The sequence below is a fragment of the Podarcis melisellensis genome, assembly GCF_964234715.1.
Source record: "Podarcis melisellensis genome assembly, chromosome: 10".
NCBI lineage: Eukaryota > Metazoa > Chordata > Lepidosauria > Squamata > Lacertidae > Podarcis > Podarcis melisellensis.
This window is the reverse complement of record NC_138542.1, coordinates 50,376,131-50,396,230: the sequence shown is the minus strand read 5'-3', so window position 1 is coordinate 50,396,230 and position 20,100 is coordinate 50,376,131. Positions and strand designations below refer to the sequence as shown.

The following is a 20,100-nucleotide window of genomic DNA, read 5'->3' as shown; positions in this document are numbered from 1 at the left end:
CCCCAATTCAAAATAAAAGCTGTTTTTGTCCTGACACATTGGCCAAGAATGGCATATAGTGTCACCTTAACAATAAATCATATCCATGCTGCAAGTTTGATGAGGGTGTAGACAGATATTCACAGTTGCTCTTGAACTTCCTCTCTATTTTAAACTCACCACATTCATAGTTATCTTCTTGAAACACCGAAAAGCATTCCTTTTTTGCAACAGAAATTCACCAACCTGGTACACTTCCAGATGTTTTGGACTTCAGCTCCCATTAGCAGCCCCAGCCAGGAGTACCAGGAGGGATTCTAGGTTGGTGAAAGCTAATTTTGTAGCCAAGACTCAAAATTACTAGGGGTGTATAGAGCTACTTAGGATTAATTTTGAAACCTACTAGTGTTTATGCAATTACACTGACACATTACGAATTTTAAGGTTCTACTTTCACTTTTTATATATGCTGTAGCATCATCTACAAAAAGCAACCAATTTCATAACATTATACCCTGCTTCCCACAACTCAAGAACTATGGTTAATTAGGCTATATGGCCATAGGTTTCCTGAATAGCATGGGTATAATATTTCTCCACCTCTCTATTTAATATTACAGCATGTAGACTAAAGCTGGCTCTTCTGCACTTGCCATCTATAATAGTTCCTTTCTCTCATGTGTTTCTGGAATGCTGCTCTCATATAAAAATGGCTGTAATCCCGTCAGTCTCTGTCAGCTGGCAAACTGGAGCAAGGGTAACATATGTCAGCTGCCACTAGACAACTGGGAGTGATTAAACAGACTTCTATATGAGGCTCAGAGGAACAGAAATATGGGTTGCCCATGCAAATCACACCAGCACAAAGAAAACCCACAGATCCATTAGTTTTGTGGCTTAGAACCTCAGTATCTGCCGGAGGATTTTATCCATCTACAATTGCAGCTCCTGTAAAGTACACAGTGGATCCTACTGTGCAATGACCTTCTCAATGACAGTAGAAACACCACCTGCTCCTCAAAAACAAATTGTACTGTAAAATATTTGGAGAAAACTTCTGTTCTCCCATAAAGCACTGCAGAAATTAGCACAGGTGTGCATGCTCAGAGCTTGATGAATTTCTTTGCCTTATGCCAATGAAGTATCAATATCTACATTATAGCACTAGACACCAACCTATTCTCTCACTCAGACCCATATCCACAGCTAAAAACCAACCCTTCACACAAGGAATGGGCCCAGGGTGACATGCTTGGAAGTAAACATTCAAAAATACTGTGAGTATGCAGAAGTGAGCAGCTACTAGAAAGTCATGTATACACCTTTCTACCACTTGATGGAGTTGCAACTTAGAGGAATTCGGTCCACACAAATTGAGCAACACATGTGCATTAGGTGATCTCATTCATTATCACAAGATCACCAAAACTAAATTATTAAACATACATATGCATGCACACACACAAAAATAAACAAAGATTTCTGCTTCTTATACCATCTTAAGAAAAGATCCCAAATCTTCTCTGCATAAACATCTAAGAAAGTGAACCACCATCATGGACTTATTCTGCCTTATTTCTTCAATAAATCCTGAAATATTTTAGAGACAGCCAACCTGATGCCCTCCATATGTTGTTGGATACGAACTCCCATCAACCCTGGCTAACAAAGCCAATGGTCAGGGGTGACTGGAGTTGTAGTCCAGCAACATCTGAAGGACACTTGGTTTGCCATCCTCACTTTAGTGGATTGAAAAACAATTTCAACATGATCTTAAGTAACAGGAAAGTGTGAAGGGGAAATGGCCTTCTCAGCAGTGGTGCCCACAGAATGCTCTCCCATTAATGCTCTCCCACATGGCATCTACTTTATTTATGCCCTTTTGATGTCAAGAGAAGTCTCCACACAAACATATAGTCTTTTTAATCTGAAGAGTATTATTCTTTTTCTTTTTTTGCTGCTCTTTTAAAATTGGAATAAAAAAACCCCAACCCTTTAAATCTTGATGTTTTTATAAACCAGTCTATGACCTTGTTGAGAGGGAGGCTATAAATCTCTAAAACAGACAAACAGCTTCATAAACAATAGTTAGTGCCTGTGTTTGCTTTCCATCCACCCTTCCAATCCCTTTTCAGATTGTAAACCTTAAGGTTTGCTTATTTCTGACGTCTGTAAGATGCCTTGCAGCCCTACTGGCTGAAAGGTGGGTTAAAAATGTTTTAAAGAAAGGTAGTGGTGGCCACCAATTTGGATAGCTTTAAAAGAAGATTAGACAAATTTATAGAGGGTAAGGCTATCAATGACTAATAGTCATGATGGATAGGTTCTACCACCACTGCTGGAGGCGATATGCCTCCAAAAAGCCAATGTTGGGAGACACAAGTGACAAGAGTGTTGTGCTAGGTTCCAAAGGCATCTGATTGGCCAATGTAAGAACAAGATGTTAAGACTAGAGGGGCCTTTAGCCTGGTGCAACAGGACTCTCTTTATGTGTTTGAATATTTGAGGTTGGGCAAAATCTAGGGGATTACTAAATTCTGGTCATTGCATTAGTTCAAGAAGTGTGTATCAGGCTTTTTCATATAGGAATATGGAAAGTACAAATTCCTTAAGCATGCCTAAGATTAACTGTAAGGGAGCTTGCCACTGCCGAGGGGGGAATGGTAGCTGTTAGTTCCGGCTAACATTAGCTCCATCATCGACACTCTCAAGCAAAACGCAAGTTATTCCCATCCCAAATCATAATTTGCAGTTGGATTATTTAGGATGATTTGCAAGCATTCAAATGCCAAAGAGCATGAGTCTTTCATGTAAATCTGAACAGGCTGAGCAAAAATTGCTTCTTCTTAGCATCTCAGAAAGACATTCTATTCCTCCTTGCACTACCTGCTGTGAAAATTATTTTATCTGCTCAAACAATATCAAATCTGACAAGGGTTTTGTACAAGACAATTCTAGCCAGCAATTGGGTGCCTGAACAATTCTGGTAAGAAAGTCAATGATTTCAAAACTACCCTGAAGGATGGAGCAGAATATGGAGTCAGGCTCCTACAGAGGAGGAGCTCTCTTTTAAGGACAGTATTATTACCCTTGTGTTAAGTACTTTTCATGAAGCATTTTATCCCAAAGAGGTTCTTTTAAACCTGCTATGAGATGTTATAATAGGAAAGCAGAGGAAAGACTAAAGAAACAAAAAATAATCACTAAAAGATAGTGTTTTTTTTCATGTGATGATCCAGCGATTGACAGAATTCATATCTGTATTATGGAATCAAATGTAATGAGAGTGCCAGACATTGTAATAAGAAGGAGGAAAAAATCAAAGCAAGCAAAGTGTGAATATTAAAATAGCTGAGAGGAGGATGGGATGAACAGCCTAGTACCTGCAAAAACAGAAACAATGAGAAATATGTTTCACAATGTTAATATGAGTTCCAGAAACTCCATGCAGACTCCTGTTGTAGTTAAAATATGCAGTCGGTAAGCAACTAAATTGGGAAAATGGTGGGAAACTTGCTTGAACATGACCATTATTACCTGCAGATGCCTTCACCATTAAGTTAACAGAAGCAGTACATGCTAAATGACTGGATCTGTTTCAATCAAAGCTGCATTCGTAACTTATGTTAGCTAAGCCAGGTTCTCAGTCTAATCTACTCTGCAGAAATACATGTAGGAATATACACATAAGAGATTCAGCCTAGCTTTTCCAACACAAATAAAACTGAACTCTTAAAAAAATTTCCATGTGATACCTGCTCCATAACTCTGGTTATTTTTGAACTGTGTTTTCAATACACATTATTGCTGTCAACATACTCTGAAAGTTACTTTGAAAAACTCTACTGATTTGTTTTGCAAGGCCACAACGGGAAACAACATTAAGCTTCTTTTAAGAAACCGCTGCCCTCCTAACACTGATGCACTCACTGCATTTTGAGTACATGTTGCCATTTTGATTTTGCTATGGGATTTCTTGGCTGTGCCTTAGTTGGTAGCCCTATAGCCTCTTCCTCCTGCATCAGCAATTAATTCTCTCTTTGTAAAGTTTCACTGACCTAGTCCCTAATGTACACCAACAGCAATGCAGCCCCCACCACACATTCACACCTTACCACTTATCCTGTACTACAATATAATATTGTATGCAGAACCACCCCCAAAATGGTACTCTAATTTACCATTGGCAGTAAATGAATAGGCAGCAGACTATGAAAGGAAAGTAACAGCAGGCAGAGAATAGTCATCTCAAACAACAGAGTTCTCTATACGTCCTGGATGGTTAACAAAAAGTATGAAAACGTAAGGCATTACAATACCTTTGAACTTGTGAAAGACAGCCCAGAGCTCAGCAATGTCTGTAGCAAAGGTAATATCTGTATCGAGTACAATGACTCGTTCGAGGTTGGCAGGCAGAGTCTTTGTCAGAACCAGCTTCATCAGCCCATATATCCCAGAATAGTGTTTGTTGGGTATCCAGGACACTTCAGACTAATAGACAGAAAGGACAAGGAAGAGAGAAGGAAGGAAAGGAAAAGACAAGCTTTATTAGAGATAGTAGTTCTTATAAAAAACAGGTTTCTCAGCATTCTTCCTAATGCTTGCCCTTGAAATTGAAAAAAGTGCTGCTCAGTCACCCTTGATTAATACAGATAATTGTTTGGAGGAACAAGGGCTCTGTGCACACTCCAAAGGTCTCAAAAATAGCCAGAGTTGCACATAAGCAGAACCACAAACTGTCACATTGACACGATCTGAGCCAAAGGTGCTAAGATTATGTTGTGTATTTTTGTGTTTTATGTTGTAAGATGCCCTGTGATCCTCGGGTGAAGGACAGTATAGAAATTTAATAAAATCAATCAATCAATCAATCAATCAATCAATCAATCAGCCAAATGCAACATTCTATGCCTTCATTACTCAAACACACTTTGGGGGAAAAATAAATAAAGCTTGGATATTGAAGCCCAAATTCAAAAGCTACCCCCATAGTGTGGTGGCGGCTGCTGACTCTTTGAGTTCCACTGACCTCTGGTGACATCAATATCAGCTTCTCATATAGGTTAGCCCAGATTTGTATGCCTGAGCTTTGCAGGTTTCACTACAGTGGCAACATCTAAAGGTGGGTTAAAAGACTTGTTGACAAGAGGATCCACATGGAATGTGAGAGGACATGAGTTTCAGAAGAAGATTCCAAAGCCCATCTTGAAGAGACCCAACAATGAGTGTTTTAGTAAAATTGGGAGTAATCTCATATTTTATGGATTGGTCCACATAGCTATATGCCAGTAGAGGCAGCAACCACTGCAAGCCTCTTGTCACCCCCTTCGTAGGTCTCAGTGGCAGCAGGATGAACTCAAGGGGGTAATAAGAACAGCTGGCTGAAAGTCAGGGCACAAAATGTAGAATTGCAAGGGGATGGGGCTAATGAACATTCCCCAGAAGGTGTAAACTCTCCTTACCACTGGCTCCCCCATCCCTGAAGCTTCTTTTGGGTTCCATCTGTCAAACATGCAAAAGCCATTGGTCCCATCTGCATTATACTTTTGAAGCAGTGTGATGCTACTTTAAACAGTCATGAGTTCTTGGGAACATGGATTGATTGTGAAACCATTCTAGGGACTGTAGCTCTACCAAGTGACTATGAGTCACCTGAAAACTTTCAGAACCCCAAACAAACTACAGCTCCCAGGATTCTTTAGGGGAAGCCATGACTATTTCAAGTGGTATGATTGTGCTTTAAATGTATAGTGCAGATTGGGCCCTGGTCCCACCCCTGAACCCAAATAGTTATCTGAAATTCATGCCAATTTTATGGTCTGAAACACAACTGAATCCCTAAAAGCAAGAATAATTTCTTATAACTGAACCACTCTGTCTACCCTTGCAAGATGTAAACTGACTTTGTAGCCCTGTAGTGTGCTGAATTATCATCACGAAAGCATTGTGCTTGTAGACCACTGGAAATTAAATACACCATTATGCCAAAGTCATATATCCACTATAGTCTGCACTGAAATTTGAACTAGAGGAAAACAACGAGGTTTAAACATTTATTCTGAGGACACAGAATAAATCATTTGCATTGCAATGCTTTTTGGATGCTAACTGAAAACCAAGGGGCTTTAAATTAGGGGAGGATGCTGGCCCTACATTTAAAAAAGAAAAGGGAAAGGTTAATTCTTTAAGGAAAAGACAAGCAGGGTCACCTTTTCGGTACAGACCTTATCTCAACAGGATAAGAACTGTTATATTTTGAGACCAGGCACTAACCTATATCAGCAAATGTTTACTGCTTTTACGTACATTACAGATTTTGCGTGTTGAGTCCCACAAAGCCACCCCCCAAAAAATTCACACTTCACGCTTATTTTTGTTTAAGGTTTTTGGCATAATTTTGGCCACAACTTTATTCAATACAAAATATGTGAGTGGTTGCTTAGGCATTGGTTATGACTATCTGTCCATGCCCAGGGACAGAGCTGGACTTCCGGATTCCAGCGGAAGCCAGCGTGGGAAACAAGTATTGGGTGAGAAAATATGAAGCTGGGTAACAGTCCCTCACTTCTCACCCTCATGTTCCTGTGGGGCTTACCCGGCCCAAGTCCGACTCCGGGGACAAGGACGAAAGGATGGTAAGCCCCTGGATTCCTTTAACGGAATTCCCTTTCCGCACACCATTGGAGGGGTAGGCACTTACCCCTCCTTCCACCAATTTTAACCAATGCCTAACCGCCAACCTTACAAGTTGTGACTATTTGCTACGCAGTAGGCGAAACCCAAATGGCACCAGCCAATCCGCCAAATGGTAAATTCCTACCAGGCCCCCGCACCAAGGCGGACGACCCCTAGACAGGCATAGCAAGGTCAAGCGTACCAGCAGAAACCCCCCCTTCATTAAAGGGAGGGTGGGCGGGTGATCCGTTGCAGAAGCCGAGAGGACGCTCTAGTGTTAGGCGTCCTACATTTATAACCTCTACCCCCTCCTCTCAAAATTTGCAACATCCAACATTCCCCAGCAACTGAGTTAACCCCTTACTAGCTTAGTTGCCCAAATCTGCCCAGGTACAACCGGGTGGCTTATGTTTCCCCAACCGCAACACGTGCTCTCATTTTTTAAAGGAGAACACGATATGTCAATGTTATAACACCCAAAGCCTAATTTTACTGACACGTTGTTCCATTGTCAGACTTCAGTTTTGACACTTCCTACAAGGTAGTTTTGAGGAACTACCTTGTGTATTTATACTTTGGAGAAAGTAACTGAGAAAATCAGTAATTCTTAATTGCAGCATTTGCTAAGCAGATGCAGAGTTGACATACTTGCTTCACATCTATCCATTCCCATCCATCTAGTATAGTTCCAAGTATCTTCCTCAACCTCCTTACCCTCATTTCCCCCTCAATATCTCCACTCTCTCTCATTAAAAGCTAGCACTGGTATCCAGAGTTTATTTAGACGAAAGGGTCAGGAAAAGGCTAAGAGTCCCTGACTGTAGGGATTTCACTCGGTACTCTTTAACAAGGCCTGTCTTTTATCTTGCACTCTATTTTAGCTCCAAGCATAGAACTTTATTGCACCATGAACATGTTGTCCACTAAGAACAATATAAGTGGCAGACCTCTTCATTACAGCTTTAGGGATCAAAGCAGAGCACAGAAGCATACAGTTGTTGTTGTTTTGTTTAAAAGGAGGACTTTCTAACATGAAAGAAATGTGAGCATTGCAAAAAGAAAGTGGAAAATGGTCTGTATATACACATACAGTGTGACTGAAGTTCACAAAAGGGCTCCAAACCAGAGGCAGCACAGATATGCAAATTCACTCATAGCCAAGTGTTGCCTGTTGGAAGGGAAGGGGCACCCCACATGGACGACCTCTCTGCATCTCCATTGCCAGAGGAACAAGAAATCCAGCTCTCTGGGCTACAAAATTAGTGGGGAAGCAGTAGAGGCAGTTGAAGAAAGGAGAAACCTAGTTCCATTGGCTATGGAAGGGAGGAGCAAAAAAGCTCCATTCTGGCTTTTTTCTTCTGCTTGCATCTCTCTCTATCAGCCTCTCTCCTCCCTTCCGTAGCTGGGGTTTCTTCTTTCTCCAGAGAAGGATGGGAGCCGGGATATCTTCTTCCTCCTTCTCCCTCTGCTGCAACATGCAACTCATCTTTGAAACTGTTGCCCGGAATGCTGTGGCTACCGTCAGAGTTGAGCGGGTATAACTAAATTTGCACAAGTAAAATGTGCGTAAGATGCAATTATACTGTTTGCGAAAGGATTTGTATGCGCAATCAGCTCCATTTCATACGATGCAGCAATACAAGGTCTATATATTTGAAGAAATTACCACAAGGAGACATGTTTAATAACACCATGAATTACGTGCACTCCCGTTTCAGCAAAGTCAGCTTCTGAATACCATTGGCTGGGGGTGGCAAAGAGCAAGAGAGGTGTTGGCTTCATGCCCTGCTTGGAGGCTTCCTGAAAGCATATGGCTGGCTATTACTGGAAACAGGGTGCTTGGCTACTTAGATCCTGGGTGTCACCAAGAATGGCTGTCCTTATATATAGTGGGAGAGTGGGGTGGGGTTTTTTCCCTAGGAGGGTAGTAGGAGATGGGTGATTGACTCAATGGGTATGGTAAGCCTGTTGACGACTGTTAATGGCTGCAATTAGTCCTACAAGAAAAAGCAAGGGATAGTAAGCAGATGATTAGCATACCTCGGGTATGTACCTCGGGTTACATACGCTTCAGGTTACATGCCCTTCAGGTTACAGACTCCGCTAACCAAGAAATAGTACCTCAGGTTAAGAACTTTGCTTCAGGATGAGAACAGAAATCGTGCAGCGGCGGCATAGTGGCAGCAGGAGGCCCCATTAGCTAAAGTGGTGCTTCAGGTTAAGAACAGTTTCAGGTTAAGAACGGACCTCCAGAACGAATTAAGTTCTTAACCCGAGGTAACCCTGTATCTCTGTTAAGACCAGGTCTCTCCATAGTTTTCAGTTTAGTGATAAGTTGTAATTCAGCAACTTCTCTTTCATATCTGTTTCTGAAATTCTTTTGTAATAAGACAGCTGCTTTGAGATCCTGTATTGAATGCCCTGGGAGACCGAAGTGTTCTCCTACTGGCTTCTCTGTCTTGTGATTCCTGATGTCAGATTTATGTCCATTTATCCTTTGGCGTAGGGTTTGGCCTGTTTGTCCAATATAGAGAGCTGAAGGCCACTGCTGGCATTTGATGGCATACACAATGTTAGAAGATGAGCAATTAAATAGGCCTGAGATGGTATATAGTTGTTGGGTCCTTTGGAGTTTGCCCATAGTGACCCTCTCATTCTATTTGCCTGCAGCAAACCCCAGATCACTTTCCTACTTCATGCTACACAACCCCTTCTTGCTTGACCTGCCCCACTACTGCAAGCCCAACTCACACACCTGCTTTGCTTCCTACTTGCTCACCCATGCCACTGCAATGCCCTCACTCTCAACACTTTCACCATTGCAGGTCCAGCACATTCTTGCTCCAACCTCTTGCTGGAGGTCCCTCCCCCCATTGCTTGCCTGCTCTGTCCCCTCTGTCCCACCCCCCCCCCATTTGCTTGTCTCACCACTGCAAGTTCAGCTTGCTTGCCCCACTGCCTGCCTACCTGTGATGCTTCCTTCATCTTGGAACATGTGCTGTCCGTGTGACAGTGGACTGGTACAAATATAGCAGAGAGATAAATACTGTCATTTGCAAATGAATAATTGTGTAAAAGTAGCAAGAGAAGATCTTGGGGAAACTAAGAAAAGTGCAAGGCACTGAATATTGTCAGCATCAGCTACTCCAGCAGAAGTGATAATAGCAGACTATTAATGAGCACATACACAAATGCATTTTTAAATGAAGTGTCCTTGAAGCTCACTTTAATTTATCCTTCCCTGTCTCTTTATCATAGATGTATTATTTGGCTACTTTGAAATAAATTTGGGGGTAGCTCTCCGAGGTTCCTGGTTATCATTACTTTCTCTGAATAGAAACGAGAACAAAAGAAATGCAATTTAATATTGGATAATAAATCGTACCCATGTATGCAATCAAGAAAACAAGTATTGTATTTGGCAAAACCTATAAGAAAATAAATATAAGTGTCTCCAGTTTCAAGACACCCAGGGCTCAGGCATTAAATGCTTCTCTTGCAAACCTTTTTTGAAATATTTATTCAGGCTAAACATTACATTAACCTATAGACATCTTGATCCTGAAACCAAGCGATCATATTGTTGCACACCACTAGAAGCTCAAAGCAGTGCAAGATTCCAGGGGTTCCAGGCGCTCACCCCTGGGGTACATTAACTCTCTGAGAAACTTAACTCACTGAAATACAGGCTGATAAGTCATTGTAATAATTGCTGTTTCACTGGGGATTTATATGCTTTTTATGTGAAAGAATTCCAAGTTGAAGTATTTCTTAAAACAGAGGGAATCTCTTTTCTTTTTCACAAGTAAGAGTCATTTGGATGGATTCAGGAAGGATGTTAAGCACCCAAATTTGATTTTAGAACCAGACTGAAAAATGATATTGGTTCAGGCAGGACAGCTCCAGCAGTCTCCTGTTCATAGATAGTCACATATCACCAAGTAAAGAACTCTCTTCCTGTACTGATTATAATGATCACATGATGCATCTTTGATATATTTTGGAAAGTTGCTTGTATGTCTACTATGCATTTGGACACCTCTTAAATTATTTTTGCATGACGGTTCCTGAGGTCAAAGAGAAGGTTTTCACTGATGTTTGTATATGACTGGATAGTGGGCTAAACTTTCAAAACTGCACTGGTTTTAACTACTAGTTTCAAAACCGATTCTTTAGTTTCCTAGAAATCCCAAGCAAAGTGGGATACAAGGCTGCTAGTTATACAATGTGTTAAGTTTAAGTTTATAATCACACACACACTCTATATATTGTTCTTACATATTACATGGGTTCAATATCTTTATGCATTTTTGTATTTTCAGATCATGCTTGTGGAAAAAAATCATTTGAAGACTGTGTCTGTGTATGAATACACTTTAGGACTACATTTTGCTTATTAATTTTAGATTGCTCAGCCTATTAAATGGAAAGACAATATTGCGTGACAATACCACCTGCAGTGGAAGATTCATGCACAAAGCAGAGAAAGCTGCGAAAATGATACCTGCCCTGAATTAGAAGAGTCACCTTCAAACAGCTACTAATTCCTTTGCTCTCAGGCTATTACCCATGGCAATATGTCAATGCATGGCTGAGAGTCACTTCTGATTGTTCTTTTAGGTATGTCAATCACTGTTGTGAAACCAGACACTTTTTTCTGAGGTTAACCTTGAACTTATTAAGGAAGTTCTCTAGGCCAAATGGCCCCTTGGGAACATGTTCATAATGCCGGATTCATCTCTGCAATCTAAGCCAGCCGTGAACTACAAAGCTGTGTCAATTCTAATTCTTTTTAATGACACAAATGGGAATCAAACAATTCATCACAATTTTGTCCCAGTTTGTGGAAGGTGCTGGAGGGTTTGATCTGGGGGATTTAGCAGAAAGACTTAGCCAACTTGCTTCCTGCCCTACAAGTAAAACTCATGGGTAGAGAGTACTCTTTTTGACCTTTGAATCGAAAGGTCAAAGCCTCTTCCCACATATATCAACCCTGAGGTCACTCTTTAGGAGAGTCCCCTTCTCCAACTACCTCTGCCAAATATCTTTTCAGTGGTGGCACCCCAATTGTGGAATGCCTTCTCCCCATTGAGGCTCATCTGGCACCATCTTTATTGCCAACTGAAGCTCTCTTTTTATATTTTCATACTTTTTATATCTGTACCATTTTTTATTCTGCTTTTACTGATGCTGTGTTTATATTATTCTACTGTTTTACTTGCTACTGCTGTGATTTTCACATACAGACAAGGTTCACATACAGACAGCTGAGCTAGGCAGCTGCAGTTCAAAGGGCTCCATAATTTAGAGGTGCTGAAAATTTCAGAGAGTGATGGTCTCCCTGTAAGCATTCCATTCCTCTGTTGCTGGGTGTGTGGTTGTTACATCACATTTCTGTGTTTACTTATTAAGATGTTTCCTATGGTTCAAAAGATGGCATGGCAGACAATAAAACAGGTGTGGCTAAACTGTGACTGTTCAAATGTTGATGAACCACAACTTCCATTGCTCCTGATCATTGACCACGCTGAGTGAGGTTGATGGAAGTTGGAAGTCCAAACATTTAGAGGGCTACAGATAAATCATTGCGCAAAAAGAACAATGACAGATTAAAGGATGCAGCGGGGACATGATTGAGTGTACATTAATACATATGAGCATCAAATATTCTTTTTTCTTGGGGCTCTATCCTAATATTGAGTTAATAAGCAAGGAGTTTAAGGATTCAGAACTGCATAATAAGGGCTCCCTTGGCCACCACTAGTCTATTTCAAATCTGATCTCATGTAACTCCATCCCTTCACTCCCAGTATAACTGCATTTACAGAAACTAGGCTATACAGAAAATAAATAAGAAATAATAAAAAGACCTCAAACTAAGCTTGAAAGAACAAGCAGTAACACAATTACTGAGAGAAGTGCTACTGACAAACACAGAGGAATGCCAGAGTCAACTGTACATGCTAATCATGTTCCTGTCAGATTTTTCTTTCTACAATGCCTGTCTTGGGAATAAGAGTTGCAGATTCAGCAAGCGAAACCTTCAACCTGTCCTGATCTTCAGTTTCAGGGAAAGTGTACTCAAGCAAGTCCTTAAGCGTGGCATTTAGTCTTTCCACCTGCTAGCCAGATGAAGTTAGGGGCTGGAATTCTATTCCTCTGCCCAGACAACCTTAGCTGATTTCCACATTCTCCCACAACCTAGGATACAACCAATTTTCGTACTAAGGATATTGTACAACCAATTTTTGTTATCATGTGTGAAATCTGAGAGCCTTTCTATATACCTTATCGGGTCACAAGCCTCAACCTACAGCCCACTGCTACATAAGCAGGCCCATAATGCTGCAGAGAACAGACTTTCACAGCTGCATAAATGGGTCTTTACCATGATTGTCAATTTGTTAGGATTTTAGTTTAAATGTATTTGTTGTTGGGTTTTTTGCATTTTTAATTATTTTATGTGTAAATCACCTTGAGTTGTCTTTGAAGGTGATTAAAAAAATTATTTGTTGTAAGAACAACAACAACAACAGCAACAACTCTCATCATCTCTGACCATTGGTGATGCTGACTGGGGCTGATGGACGTGGAGTCCAACAACATCTGGAGGGCCACATCTCCACACACTTCCACCCCCAGCCATCATGATGTGTATGTCTAACTCACAGCAATATATTTGCAGCTCCCCAGCAGCAAGTACAAAGATTCTTTTAATTATGGTAACAGCTGATGACATCGTTTGATGCAGATTACAGAAGTCTTTACAGAAGCTAAATGGAACAAAGAAAGGTATGCACGAGGCACCACCAACTGAACATGGTGGACCCTCGTGGAGCTCTTCCCGGGCTACCTGTGATTTTTCTCCAAAATTGCACTGGAGAAAGTGAATAAGACTGCAAAAATCCAGTTTACCCTTCAATTAATACTGGAATATTATGGAATTGCAGGGAGACCTCTTCTGCTTGCTAGATATCAGCAGACAGCTCCATTTTGTGAACATTTTCAGATTGTTAAGAATGTGGCCAGTTGCTCACCATCATTTAATATTTATAAAGCACCTACAGTATGCTAGTAGTACAATATAAATGAGTTGTAGGCTAATGCTCCCAACTTTAGGGTGACCCTTTAGGACGACCTTTCAATATGATTCATTCCAGCTATTTCAGTGCAGAAGCAATTCCAATATATGAGTTAATGACATTTCTAGAAAGCTCAACACCAAGGAGCAGTCTCTGTTGAGAAGGGGAGGAAGTGACAGCTTCTGTAGAAACCACCATGTTTAGCAAAAAAGCTTTTTAGTGGATAAGCTATAGGACGCTGTAAGCAGTGGTACACCTAAATTTCTGTTTCACATACTGACCATAGATGCTTGGTCAAAAGTAAAAAAGAGACACATTAACCTGAATGCTTCCTCAAAATGATATATAATTAGGGATGTCCTAGAGCTCTCAGGGTATTGGCTGGACAGTAGGAAATCCTTTCACAATAAAGCTTCTATATTTTGTTATTGAAAACACGATTCCACAGTTACCTCTATCTGATTCCTAGACCTACTAGTAATAGTTTTACTATGGCTATAACTATTTATATGAATGGTTGTCAAGGAAACCAGGTATCAGGCATAAACGTGGAACTTATATACAATACATTCTGACTGTCAGGAGTGCATGCAGGAGCCAGGCCCTGTGACCAGTAGGGCTTCACAAGATTGGGGCTTTCCTAAGTTTGTTCTGAAGAGGCAAGGTGCAGCCGCACAGGTGAGGCCAATTGGTAACTCACAGCACCTGGTGGCAAGAGCCGGGAAGGGATATAAGGTCAGCATTTCCCTTTGACTCTTTGCCACAGCAACATGCATCCTGACTTGCTGTGTTTGGCTTCTTGACTCCTGGTTTCATGACCCTCGGACCCTTGGCTTCTTGACTCCCGGCTGTCAGACCCTTGGCTTCCTGACTCCTGGCTTCCGGACTCCCATTTCTGCTCCCACCCTGCCGTCTTACCCCAGGTCCCGACGTCCTCAGCTGGGACTTCAACCACCCATAAACTGGACTGACTCTATACAAGGAGAAAACAAACCACCCCAAGAAAGGAGCTGATGGACTTTGCACAATATTATTTTTGTAACCCATATAATAACATAATTTGGCAGGAGATGTTGTTTCGTGGAAAGCTGAACACTTGGCCTTATTGCATTAACCATGTAAAACGGTGCAAGACTAGAATTAAAAATACAACTACTACCGAGAACTTCTGCCCAAACTGATTAAAACAACTCTGGGAAAAACCACACATTTTTTCTTGTTTCAGTATACAACATGCTGTGCTATGTACTGTACCTTTGCCTCCACAAGATAACTGAGACAGAAGCTGCAACCACTCTACTCTCAACACCTCTCAAACACAACCTTCGCAATCTTCAACATACCGTATGTATGTTGATTGCGAACTAGTTTTATGACTAGCGGTGCACAAATATTTTTTATAATAACAAGCAAGTGTACAATCCTCAATCTGAAACATTCCCACCATCCGTACCCACACAACACAGCTAATGCCTAGCCAACCATTTGCCACAAAAATCACTGAATGCATTAACCATAATTTGCAACCAGCGCATTAAGGGCAGTATAGTATCAAGGAAACAGCAACATAAACACTCCCTCCCTGTCTCCCACTCACATAAGGCCTTACTCTACACCAAGTCTCTCACACAGGGTAGGATCCTTCAAGCTAAAGTAAAATGGTTGAGTAGAAGTGGCTTAACAGGCCACAAAGAGGTGCGTAAGGGATTGTTAGAGGTCAGACATGACAGACATGTATAGGACAATGCTGCAGTCGGTGGAAAAAAATGGTATTGAAGTGTTGCAGATCTGCCTTTATTTGCTCAAGGTGACAGGACATGAAGATGTGCTACTGCAACAAATCAGAACTCAAAATTTACCGGTGTCACGTTCCCTCCTTGGGCCCTTGAAACAAAGTCACATTGTCAGATTCTGAGGGTAGCTTTCTCATTGAACTTCCAGAAATAAAACAGGAACAGATGTATCCTTCATCAGCAGTAGCTCAGGGGTGAGCATCCATATACAGAGAAGATGTCCCAGAGCATACAAAGGATTCTTGAAAGGTTCAAGAGCACTTGATAAAAAAGCTAATTCACTTTCCCAAATTTGGTTTTCTGCTGAACAGCAAATCATAAGCATCTGCTCTCTTTATCTGCTCTACAGTGTCCTGCATGGAAGCAATTTGTCCAACCATTTGACTATATGAAGTTTGTGAGCAAATTGACTACCATCTGGATAGAAAATCAACCTGGAAAGAACTTAAGCTTCTTAAAAGCATGGTACTCTCCAGATTTTTCAGACTACAAGTCTCCTCATCCCTGATCACTGGGTAGGTAGGCAGGCTGGGGTGGATGAGAGATGTAGGCCAAAATATCTGGAAGGCGCCACATTGGCTAGGATGAGTGGCAGCAGCCATCACAAGCAGGATAGTAGTAAAGCCACCTCAAACAATGGAATAAAGTCTCTCTTGAAGTTGTGAAAATGAAGAGAAAGGAAGAAACTCTGAAGGAAAAGTCTGCAGTTTTAATTAATTAAATAATCTCTTCTGTATGGATTTTGTGTTTTAAATAATAATGAAGCCTCAATTTTTCTCAAAATGCAGTCCTTGGCAGGAAGATACATCTAGGTCAATATTTGTCTGCTGCTTAATATGTGAAACATCCTGAAGTCATCTCTTTCGATTTTTTTAAGTGAGAGTATTTTTCTGACATATGATCCTTCCCCTTTGCCATTTCTTCTAATTATAATCTGTTTTCACTTCCTCCTAACACATGGAGTGGTTTGAAATTTCCTTAATTAGCAGAGCAATTTGCTAAATTTTGTTTCTACCTTTTTACGGGATTTTAATCAAGTTTAGCATGGAACTGATTTGATATGGCATACAAATTACTGCCACAACCTTCAGATGCCTCTGTCTTCAGATGCCAAGTTTCTAAACATTTTCATACAAACTGGGAAATTTCCCCCCCCCCCCCGGCTGCTTCAAATCATTTCCCTGTCCGGAGTATGACTACTTGGATGTGGCTTTTATCACTCAGACCTTGTAACTGGGTTGGGTGAGTCATGTGGCACCTCTTAAGACCATAATTGGCCCCCAAGCCTCTAGTGCAGGCATAGGCAAATGCTGCCCTCCAAATGTTTTGGGACTACAGCTCCCATCATCCCTGACCACTGGTCCTGTTAGCTAGGGATGGTGGGAGTTGTAGTCCCAAAACATCTGGAGGGCCGAGTTTGCCTGTGCCCGCTCTAGTTGCTGATTCTTCAATTATATACAATTATGAACAGGGTGAACAGACAACAAAACAGCCTTTGGGTTATGATGGCATTTTGTTTTACTTTACCTTCAGCTCATCTGCATCATAGAAGTCTATGCGCACTGCAGGCACCATCCAGGTCTGGAAGAGAGTTGCCAGGATCTGTTTTGCAATGGCATCTGCAATGAGGTGGAAGTGAAGAGGGTTCCGTCTGATGGAAACAAAAGAGAAGGAAATAACACTGGTAAGAGCTTCGAGCTCTGTTTATAAAAGGAGCTCTCCCCATTTACAACCCGTACTCTTTTATAATAGGTGTGTGCAGCTGTATAATGAGCTGGGATTATATATATATATATATATATATATATATATATATATATATATATATATTTATATATATATATATATTCCATTTTAGTTCAGTTGTGGTCTAAAGCTCTCTCATGCATTTGCTCCTTCAAAGGCTATTAATTCTCTCTCTCTCTTTTGTGTACTGAAAGTGCTAGTCTGATTTGCTTTGAAGTTTCTGAATTACCTTGTGCCGACTTGGTGTAATAAGAATGTCTCTCCCCCAGCTCCCGAAAAAATAGAAGAGCAGAGGATAAAGCTTTTTTTTTTTGTCAATAACCAACACTGTCACGTCTATGCACTTAGTGACAAACTTACTTCTAGAGTAGCATGGAGATCTCTTATGTGACCCTTATGTCCCTTGGGATATGATGGAATTATAAACATCAGGTTTGCACTCCCTCATATGCTTCCCTTTTTAGGAGAAGCAGAACATTCCACAGACAATCTCAAAAGGAACAGATGGGAAGAAATAAACCTGTGTCTGAAATGCACCCCTGCAGGCGGGGCTCAGATGACTGAATACTACTTACACCCTGCAAACAACCACCACTGCCTTGCCTTCTAGCCTATTGTTCTTCCTGACATATTACTATTATTATTATTATTATTATTATTATTATTATTATTATTATTATTATTTATACCCTGCCCATCTGGCTGGGTTTCCCCAGCCACTCTGGGCAGCTTCCAGAGAAATATAAAAACATAATAATACATCAACCATTAAAAACCTCCTGATACTAGTTTTAAGCGTGCAGATTTGGTTCCTCTCTGCTCTTCGAGAACTAGACCTTAGTCAATCTGTGTGATTAAGTTGCATGGTAGGACGAATACTGCCATTTATCTACCATTGTGCAACTTCCTACTAAGCATGGAAGAACAGAAAGAAAAAGCCACTAAAACAGCAGATGGTCCAATTAGCCTTTAGCATCCTTCTCAAACCTTTTCCAGTCTTCTGAATGGCACAATGTGCCCTCATTTACTTGGAATTTATAAAGTTAAATAGTTGTATCTGTCAAGTGCCATTCTTCATCCATGATGGGATGCTTTATAAGGTGCTGCAATAAGAGTGTGTTTGGCATGATTGCGTAATCCTAGTACACTTTAATTTGGCTGACCCAAAGTACTGCTCTGTTTCCTAAGGTCTAACTCAATATAGTAATTTAGAAATGTCTGTCTGGTCCTTTTTGGTTCCTCCTTAAGTGTTCTATGGACATTTAAAAGCAAACAATGAATAAGGTCAACTAGAAACAAATGGGGGCAAGGAAAACAGAGAACCATTATGATAGTATTCACCATAAGGAGTGCATATCTTCAGTATTCAGGATGTAAAGGACATAAGCAAAGGTTCCCAGATCTTCAGTGAGCATGCGAACTACAAGCAAAAAGATGCTTCCTCGCTGATATCAATGCACATTGAAAGCACTTTTTTGATGCTGAAATGAACAAGGCAGTTCCTTGGGGCCACAGAGCTCTGCATATGCACTACAACCCTACATGTGTTCATATAGCCATTGTAAGAGAGCCAAGAGGGTTATTTTTGTTGCAAGCTCTAATTCTGCAACAACAGCAAATTCCAATAGTTGTTTTGTGTGACCCTAAATTCTACCAAATTCAAGGTCTTTGACCCAAAGTATTGGATACAGACACAGAAAACACAGTAATAAAGTCAAAGGGACACAAGAAAAACCCACAATTCGAACCTTCCTGCTGTTAATTCCCATATGAAAGGGGTGTGTGTGGAGAGATCTCAGTGCAAACCACATTATTACTATGATGCATATGGCAAAGTATTTAGATTTGGCTGAGTGTTTCAAAAACCTCTACAGTCCAACCACTGTTGTCCATGCGCTGGTAACCTCCAGATTGCATTACTGCAGCGTGCTCTATGAGGTTGACCCAGAAGCTGCAACTAATGCAAAATCTGGGAGCATGGCTGCTCACTGGGCACATATTATGCTGCTGCTGAAAGAATTACACTGGCTGTCAATGAGCTACTGGGCTAAGTTCAAGGGGCTGGTACTGGTGAAGTCCTATACAGCTTGGGACCAGGATACTTAATAGATCAAATCTTTTATATACCCAGCCAATCACTGTGAGCTGCAAGAGAACATTTTGCAGACACCATCTTCTCAGGTGGTCTGTTCTGCATAATGTCTGAATCAGGCCTTTAGTGTGGATTGGATCATCACAGATCAGACAGGGACCATCTCTACTGCCTTTTCGGTGCCTGCAGAAGACCTTCCCCTTTCAGCAAGTCTTTTATCTCAGTCAAGCATTGGGATTGGATTTCAAACTGTTTTTATACATGCAATCGTTTTAACAGTTTTTATATTTGCGATTGTTTTACAGATGCTTTCTTCTATTGTGAAATTACTTTGAGATGCTTCATAGGAAGCAATTCATAAGTGAAATACCGGTAAATAAGAGCGATAACTGGATGGAACAGACCAAGCCAGCAGCCCAATGTCCCTCTAAGGGTAACCTCAGGGAATGCCAGCTTTTGCTGACCAACAGGTATGAATTGAGCACCATGTCATTAAAGAGAATTCAGGCATTTCACCAAGACTGCAGAAAAGAGAATGTCATTAAGTTGGAAATGTTACATACTCTCATAGGAGAGATTAGAAAAAAAACATTTCACTTGAAGACAAAAGGTCAGGAGAAACAAAGTACAAAAATCAGTGAATTGGAAAACACAAGTATTAGAGTGCAAGGCCCTCAATTCCTTCCTTCAAAGAGGGAAAACAGCTAAGGATTATGTGTAACCTCTTGGGAAT

At 40.9% G+C, this 20,100-nt stretch overlaps 1 protein-coding gene across 1 annotated transcript in view; it reads right to left on the bottom strand.

The window, feature by feature from the left end:
• LARGE1 (LARGE xylosyl- and glucuronyltransferase 1) overlaps positions 1–20,100 on the bottom strand; it is a 313,681-nt gene that overhangs the window by 129,684 nt on the left and 163,897 nt on the right. Inside the window, exons 5-6 of the mRNA XM_081928248.1 lie at positions 17,057–17,180; positions 4,299–4,470 (exon numbers count right to left, since the gene is read on the bottom strand). Coding sequence (XP_081784374.1) covers positions 4,299–4,470; positions 17,057–17,180 — 296 coding nt within the window. The remainder of the gene's footprint in view (positions 1–4,298; positions 4,471–17,056; positions 17,181–20,100) is intronic.